This window comes from Hemibagrus wyckioides, linkage group LG18, assembly GCF_019097595.1.
Source record: "Hemibagrus wyckioides isolate EC202008001 linkage group LG18, SWU_Hwy_1.0, whole genome shotgun sequence".
Lineage (NCBI taxonomy): Eukaryota > Metazoa > Chordata > Actinopteri > Siluriformes > Bagridae > Hemibagrus > Hemibagrus wyckioides.
In genome coordinates, this window is record NC_080727.1 from 918,164 (window position 1) to 927,500 (window position 9,337).

General features: G+C 40.0%; 1 protein-coding gene across 1 annotated transcript in view; it reads right to left on the reverse strand.

The window, feature by feature from the left end:
- Positions 1-358: 358 nt before the first annotated feature.
- gabra1 (gamma-aminobutyric acid type A receptor subunit alpha1) overlaps positions 359-9,337 on the reverse strand; it is a 42,706-nt gene continuing 33,727 nt past the window's right edge. The window contains exons 9-10 of the mRNA XM_058415371.1: positions 5,273-5,475; positions 359-3,591 (exon numbers count right to left, since the gene is read on the reverse strand). Coding sequence (XP_058271354.1) covers positions 3,274-3,591; positions 5,273-5,475 — 521 coding nt within the window. The 3' untranslated portion in view covers positions 359-3,273. The remainder of the gene's footprint in view (positions 3,592-5,272; positions 5,476-9,337) is intronic.

Genomic DNA, 9,337 nt, shown 5'->3' on the forward strand with positions numbered 1-9,337 from the left:
ATTCTACACTTCCCTGCAGTTCGGGGAAGTCAACAAGGTCGTGTTATAAGGAGACGAGCGCGTTTATTACTAATTAATATTCTGTTTTTAAATCCAAATTTCTCATTCCTCCTGCTTTGAGCCTTGCTTTTAATTTTATTGCCATGTCACAAAAATGAAGAAATAAAAATGTAAAAAAGTGATGGAATGAAAGATGAAAAGTGCAGTTCACATTTACACTGAAACTGTACACACAACAAAAATAAGAACATCATGTACTATTTATTTATTTATTTATTTATTTATATATATATATATATATATATATTTAGATCTTTTTTTTTAATTGACTGGCAAATTAAAATATCCACAGCTGAAGGAGCGTAATAGAGTTCTTTATTTCCTGTACAATATTTTTGCTCTATTAAGAGGAAAAAAGCTAATTAGCATGTTTCAGAGCTAGTCTTGCATAGCACAATGCTCACTACGTGAATATGTAAATATGTAAATGATGCCTCTAATGTGCAAAATGCATAACAATAAGTTGGTACAAACAATATTTATTCTCTGTAGAACAAGTCATGAAGTATTTATATATGCAGTGTGTTAGAGTATAGAATAATATACTGTATAATGTATATATTTATATATTTATATTGATTTCTTTTCCCTTCCAGGCCACACCCCTCTGTCATGTAGGCATGATTATCGATGAACATCCACAACAGAAATGTTTCTATATACTCTATCATGTATAGAATTCATATTTCTACAGCGTCGGAGCGATGGACTGTCTGCTTGCATATCCTACAAAATCCCAGAGTGCATTTCACCTCCAGTCACATGACCCGCTCGGATTCCATGCAGAGAGAGAAAAGATTTCAGGATACAGGAAGGAGCGCACGGCATCCCGAGTGCTGGAACGTTGCAAACAGAAACCAGAAAGGTGGTGTTTGTCGGCTGAGACACGGCCGTGCGTGGTGACGTTTCTGTCTGTCAGAGAAACGTGCAAATGTCCAGAATGACGAGTGTTCGATCGTGAAAAAGCCCTTTACTATTCTCATATTGCTACATCGACGTGATTTCTCAAAATCGCACAACACCGAACCACAGAGCGCTTATTATCTGACATCATGCTACAAGAAAGTCCCTAAATAAATAAATAAATAAATAAATAAATAAATAAATAAATAAATAAATAAGGGAACAGCTAGGCAACTGCTTCACATCAGGATGCGGCTGGCGTACGGGAGCGAATGAGGCGGAACTGAAGTGCGCCGGTTCCAGAGCAGCATGCGAGGGGCAGGAGGCAGTGTAGCTGGTGCTGTCTGAGTTTTCTAAAGTTTTCAACCAATCACACGACACACTGAGATCAGAGCTCCACCTAGCGAGGGCCTTGTCGGTCCGGGAGCCACGAAAAGGCATCGCTTTGAGGTTCCGTCCATTCACGTTCGTTCAACAAGCGACGAGCAGCAAAGTAACAGAATCATGGAATGATCTACGGTACGAGAGCTTCCAGCATGCAGCTCAACCAAACACGCAAAGAAAGGGGAATGAATTCCACATTAAATATAAAAAATGCTCCTCTGTAAAATCCCATCACGCAGATCGATTTCACTCCACATTACACGATTACACGCAAAAATGCTCTGCTCAGCAGCCTGAAGCCGTGTTCACACCAGCAACAGAGCAGGTTTGTTTCCTGTGTGCGTGGCCTATTCTGCTTTTAACTTTAAAATGTCACATTAGTATTTATCTCCTCTTTGAAGACTGTTAAGAAAATTAATTTTCCACTGAAAGGGAGAGGTTTGTTGTAAAATTGTTGTGGGTGTGGCTTATTTTACTTACTTGAGTCAAACACTTCAATTAATCAGGTCTGTTTCCTGGTTTTTGTTGTGTCATGATTGTTATTTTTTTTAGAACTTCTCTTCAAACAGACTGCTGTGAAAATTCTTTCACTTAAAAAGATTTGTTTGTATAAAAACATCACAACTGCTCTGTTTGTTAACTGTGGGCGTGGCCTATTCCTCAACATCAAAAATGAAAACAGTCTGTGTTCAAACTTTTCCTCTTTCAAAGCGATGTTTTCATTATTTCTGTATTAAACAGATTAGTGGGCGGGGCTACGCATACACTTATGATGTCACAAGATAGGTGCAAAACCCTTCACATCTGCCATCACCGCTGATCTCAGTACCGTTAAAGTTCATGCTTCTTATCGAGAGCACCCACAGCCCCACCCACTTGTCTTCTATTGGCTCACATGTCCGAGACTCAACACAACCAGTCTCTTTCACGTCCCGCTTCACATCTTTTCCCCTTCAGTGAGTTGATGTCTGCTGCAGGTGAATCTGATTCACGTTTTTGTGTAAATATTGGCACCCTCTGTACGTGTTAACAGACATGATGGCGAGAACTGCTCTCTCGATCGTTAGCGTTTAGGACACGCCCCTTCTCTGTGTTGAGAGCTGGAGCTGTGAGTTCGTTATCGCAGGAAAAACCGTTGCCTGATGTTTCGGCGCTTGCTAGTGTGGACTCACGCTTTCACCTTCTAGATTTAAGGAATCATCTAGAATTAACCTTTTACTCAGAGGATAGTTTGTATGTAATGACCATAAATAAATGTCTGTATTTATTTATTTGTTTGTTTGTTTATTTATTTAAGCAAAAGTGGAGCCATGACCAGCCTCAGGTTGTGTCTCATTAAACCCTCCAGCTTTCCTCCTCTCTGCCCTGAACTGCTTTAATCTGGTAGGTTAAGCAAAGCTCAGAGGGATGACTGACATCTCGAAGGTTTTATAGAATATTTACAGTAAAATGAGATTAAACGTAAAGCCCGGTGTCAGTGACGTCTGGAGCCATGTGTATAGCGTGAATAAAGCCAACGTGGGTCCACTGAGACGTGTTTTATTTTATTGCTCTTGCAATGTCGAAAACTCTATTTCAAATAGAACACATCGACTACGGAGGATGGAAGAACACTCGTAGGTAGCATCTACCGTCGTCACGGAAACGGAAAAAGTGCAGCTCATGCATGAAGGTGTGATGAGGAAATGAAGTTCTCGGACGTGTGACTGTAGAGTTATATACTGCTGAGGTACAGTATATCGTCATGGCAACGCATTTAGCACATTTTCTAGATTTCTGTATTTTTTTTTTTTTTTTAAATCTGGGAAGCTTATATTACACAGGAGGCGAAGTAGAGACTAGCGACTCGACCACTACTTTGTTCTACTCTGAAGGAAACGTTTAAAGAAGAGACGAGAAAGAAAGAGGAAAAAGGCGAGGTTTAGATTAGTGTGGTGTTAGCGCATCTTGAATTTTGGGTTTTTTGTTGAGATACGTCGCCCAGTAGACCAGGTTAAAGGTACCGAAGAGCAGAGGAAACGCTATTCTGGCGATCCGGTCGATTTTGCTCACGCTGTTGAACGTTTTCTTCGCCTCAGCCGGTTTGGGTTTTGGCTCTTCTTTTGGCTCGGTCGGCGGAGGAGGCGCGCTTTTGGCGATGGTTGCTAATCCTGGATCCCTGGCGATGTTGGGGGCGAAAGCGGTTGCCGTGGCAGCGGTGTAGGTGTTGTTCTTCTTTAGAAGGGATTCCTTTTTCTTCTTTTGCTGTAATGGTAAGGAAGCAGGAAGTGTATTTAGCTTAGCATAACAACAAAAAAACACAGTGAGCTAGATAGCTTAGCAATGCCATAAAGACGCAGGTTAGCTTAGCTTAGCATTGCAAAGACGAGGCAAACACAGTCCTCAGTTCCCTCAATCCCCTCAGTCCAGTGACGTAAGAACTTTAAGACTAGGAATTTAAGCCTAGTAACTTGATTCCTGGAACTCAGTGGTGGACCGTCAGGGTCAGTAAGTCCTTCTCTGCTGGCCTAAACAGCAGTGATCTGAATCACTGACCTGCATTTTAATATATTTAATATATTTTTCCATGAATGTGTATTAAATTATTCCCAATAGTCTATTCTCTACATTTCATAGCTTTTCTCTCGGTTGCGCTGCTTCCAGTAGTGTATATTTATGATAAGAGTATTTATCCAATCATATTTCAGACAGTGGATGACATCATGTGTTGCCAGGGTGAAAGAAATCTGCCATAAGGCCTTCAGAATCAATAGTGCAGGCGCCCGGAGCTTAAAATAAGTGGCAATGAAACTGTTCCATTAACCAATCAGATTTGGAGTTGGTGTCACTGGGGCCATCTAGCAGGCATATGATTACGTCAGCAATTTCCTGTCCTTTGATTGGATAATTGGAGTAGTCAGAGGCAGTGACCCGCCCATATACAGTGTTTCTATATTCACTGTGTCTCATTTCGGATGCTGCGTCCTCCGGAGATTGCAGTTTGCTGCATACGGCATCAAGAATGTCTTTATTGAGAAAAGTAACCGTCATAAAATGGACTATTCCTTGTGAGGTGTGAAATACTGTAGAATAATTTCTTTTTTACTTTGTTATTTAACGGTTGATTAGTATCTATTGCCGTGGCGTCCAGGGGCGATTCTAGAATTTTCATTTAAGGGGGGGCTCAGCCCCCAATGAAGGTATAATAGTAAAAAAAAAAAAAATAAATAAGTAAATAAAATAAAGGTGTGACTATCAGGGTAGGACAGGAAACTTATTGCAGCATTCCACTGAATTGCATAGATGTGTATAACATTTGAGTACTGAACAAGACAAATACAAGTCTTCCTGATCACACACACACACTCACACACACACACACACACACACTCTCACACACACACACACACTCACACACACACACTCACACTTGTCCTCTGATCCTCGCTCTGTGATGCCACGGCCTGCGGATTGAAGAACGCGCTGAAAGACGGGGAGGAGCCGAAGTCTGCAGCCGTTTTTATATGAAATTTAAAGGGGAATGAGGAGATCACCAATTTGTGTAGAGTTTAAGGAGAATCGCAGAATTATAGGAGGGCTGAGTAGAAAATGGCCTAGCCACGCCCATGATGACGTCATAATGATGGTATAGAGGTGGATTAATTCAGGAAGGACACCAGTGAAGGCCTAGGTGTGAAATGCACGGCCCACCACTGCTGGAACTACATATCAGGAACTCAAACAAAGCTAACTGTGACTAATAAATCCTGCTAGCTTTAAAGGAAATCATCTGTTCTGTTCTGAGACCCAGTTTAGACAAAACCCATCTGAGGTGGAACCAGAAGATCTGGAAGCGATTTAAGCAGCAGGTTTAGTCCCCAATGAAACCAGCTCCATGTTTAATCTAGGATGAAATAAATAGATAAATAAATAAATAGCTGCACACCTTTTCAGGTACGACGCTCTTGCCGTCCCAGGCATAGCCCCTCTTGGTGAAGTAGTTGACGGTGGCGAACTCGATGAGGGCGGAGAAGACGAAGGCGTAGCAAACAGCGATGAACCAGTCCATGGCGGTGGCGTAGGCCACTTTGGGCAGAGAGTTTCTAGCGCTGATGCTCAGAGTGGTCATGGTCAGGACAGTGGTCACTCCTGCAGATAGAAAGCAAAACATTTATCCATCTGCAGCTTTGTTTTTATTGAATTTGTGGCGATGATTAAAAAAAAGAAAGGAAAGGGAAATATGCTGCTGGACTTCTTTCAGGTTTATTCTCCTCTCAGAAGGTTTAGAGTCCAGCTTTAGTTTTTTCTGTTAACTTTCTGCAGCAGAAACATTCTCAAAGTGTTTTCTTTATCTATAGTGAAGGAATCTGGAGAAGGTTGGAGGATCATGGAGAGAGAGAGAGAGAGAGAGAGAGAGAAAGAGAGAGAAAGAGGGGATTTTGGAGATGGAGTGGTGTTACAGGGGTTTGTTCTGAAGCATTTGGACAGAATTCAGTCCTTTCTTCCAGAATAACGTTTTCAGTTTTGGGAATGATGATGGAGATGTGTGTGAGCCGGACGTTCTGTAATCATAAACAATCCTGACTGGTCACTGAGTAAAATCCATTAAACGACTGAAGCTTTGTGTTCGCCGTCTCTGTGCATTAAAGTTTAATTAAACGATGCGTGGCTTGCCAGAGCGCTGGAGGCTCACCAGATTTCCACTTACAAAGATCAGACATCGCCCGGCTGCTGAAAATACACCGGATAACGCTGACCACATGCTTTCGGAACTATACATAAAAAAAAACACAGCCTTCTAATGCTTTTTAAATAGGATGATAATTATGGATACATCAGTACTGTTTGTTCAGATGATACCAGTAAAAATATTAATAAATTAATAAAAAGATACATTAATACATTAATAAAAAGAAGGTAAAAAAAAGCAGAGGAAAATTCCAGAAAAGAGAAAAACGTCAGGAGAATAATTTGGCGCGAGACAGGAAGCGAGAGGAAACACGGCTGATGTTCAGCTCAGATGTTTTCAACGTCTCTCACTTTTTTTTCTACAGAGAAAATCTCACTGCACAATGAGAGAAAAAAACAGTCGATTCTTCTGCTCTGACCTTCTGTTTGTGAGAAAATCAGAGCTTTACGGCGTAACTGAGAGCACTCCATGTGCCGATACAGAAAAATAAAAAACTCTGATATGTTTAAAAAAATCCTCCGCAAATTACTTCAAAAGGGAAAAGAAAAAAATGGACATTTTTCAGGAATGCAGAACATCTAGAATTTTTAGTTTGGGTTTTTTTATTTTTACTAGGGATGCACAAAATGAAAAATTTAAACCGATAACCGATAATTGAGTCCTTCTCATTTACGATACCAATAACCAATAATTTTTATATTTTTATATTAGAATTTTCATATAATCTGCAGTTTGTGTAGCCAGGAGAGAAAATCTAAGCTGCACTGATGAAACTGATATTATAGTAGCTCTGACCTAACTGTAATAGAAAACATCAGTCCTGACTCTTCGGATGTTTTTATTTCATGTGTAAGGAACTACAATATGAACAGAAAGGGTTTAACTCTGACAGAACTATGGTTTATCTGCAATTAACAACTCATTAACAACAAATTTATATTCAAGTATTTCACACATAACAAGGAAATGCATCTATTCAACCTTTTTAGTGCATGAGGATGAGGATGATATATAGACCTTAAGTCACGTTTTTCAAAAACAACATGCATTGATATTTGTCAACCTCGGGAAAAAAATGAAAAACAAAAGTGCGTCCTCTACAAAAATAAAGTGGATCCTCTACAGAATTGCATAAGGCACAGTTTAGTTGCCTGCTGAATGGGAACATTGATGCTCCGTGTTTTAGGCCTAGTGCTAGTAGCTGCTGCCGCGGCTGCTCCATATTCTTTGAATACAACTTGGCCGCGATGACGACCCTGAGAGTGAGATATAAGATTTGTCCTGTTAAAGTTCGGCGCCTTTTTTCGTTGCTGAATCATTTCTGAACATGCGCTGCAAATAGCCATGGCATTGTCCTCCGCTGACACCGAGAAACACTTCCAGACCGGCGAAGACATGTTCACAGATGATGACCTAATGACCACCACACAGGCCAAGAGTCACTGAAGGTTAAAGCTGCAGTCACGTGCACTCAGAAAGAGGAGGAATCTCGGATAAATCAGACTGATTGATTGATTTAGCAGCAAGCGTACTTTATCGGATCTGATTATCGGATTTAATTTATTTATCGGAGCAATAAAAATGACGTCATTTTCACCCAAATCGGCCCATAATTTATCTGTCTGATAAATTTCGTGCATCCCTAATTTTTACAAAAAAAATAATAAAATGAAAAAAAATTAGATGGAAGATGAAAAAGATGATGAAGAAGAGCGAGAATTATCCAAAAATCCAACATCTGAAATTCCAAACTGAATTAAAAGAAAACTGAAACGAGATGTTTTATTCTCTAGCATGAAAGAAAGAAAGAAAGAAAGAAAGAAAGAAAGAAAGAAAGAAAGAAAGAAAAGAAAATAAATAAATAAATAAATAAATAAATAAATAAATAAATAAATAAATAAATAAATAAATAAATAAAAGTTTATATTACTCTGAATAGAGAAAATAATCAGAGAAGAGTTTTAAACCCTGCAGATGTTGAGAAATCACTGAATCTGTAGATTTTGTGCAGAACAGAACGTTATCTGATGATTTTCAGGTAAATAATCAGAGGTTAATGACGGAGCAGATTGATTTATCCAGCTAACTCCCGCTAATTAGCGAGTTCTGCTCGTTTCCTGACACGTGCTTGTTAGCTGTAACCATGGCGACGACTTCTGGTGCCTGGAGTGTGACTCACTTCTAAAAAAACAGACCTTCGGAACGGATGAAGCAGCGCAGAGCATCGTGGGAAATCCCCAGACGCATGTCTGCTGAAAGAAGAATTACATTTTCATCAAAATAACAAGCGGAGGTGTGAAGCGGTCGAGTCCCGCCTGAGCGCGTGACTCTGTAATTCACACCTGTCAGGCGTGTGGAGGAAGAGTTTACAGACATTTGCGACGGCGCTTGGATCGGCGGGTTCTCGCCCGCGTCCTGACAGAAGGTCTGGAGTATTTTTGGTTTGTGGTGTGAGTCTTAAAGCTGAAGACATGAAGATGATAGGAAGATAGGAAGGATACTCCTCACTGATGATTGGCTGATCCAACGTAACCATGACAACCAGAGTAAACAGTGGCGTAGACTTGTACTTGTTATGAAATGATAAAACCTTCCAAAGTGATGTTTTTATAAAAGTTGCCTGAAGTAAAGACTCAGCAATTTATTTATGATTTATGAGGAAAAAAAGTAAGAAATAAGGTCACACACACACACACACACACACACGTCACAGTGTGCTGCTGCTCGGAGCGTGGTGTCAGATCTGAGAGCTCGACAGCTTTAACATTGATTTTAAAATCCTGACTTTATCACTTTATCTTCATCTCACTGATCAATAGAGAGTAGAAAACTCTCCAGACTGAAGCTCCTCCCCCTCCTCCTGAGGGACTCACACACACACACACACACACATACACAAACGGAAAAAACATTAACACACACATACACAAACAAAAAACATTAACACACACTTACACACACACACACAAACACACACACACACACACACAAACACACACATACACAAACACACACACACACACACAAACACACACACATACACAAACACACACATACACAAACAAAAAACATTAACACACACTTACACACACATACACAAACACACACACACACACACAAACACACACATACACAAACACACACACACACACAAACACACACACATACACAAACACACACATACACAAACAAAAAAACATTAAGACACATTTACACACACATACACAAACAAAAAACATTAACACACACACACACACATACACAAACAAAAAACATTAACACACACACACACACACATACACAAACAAAAAACATTAACAC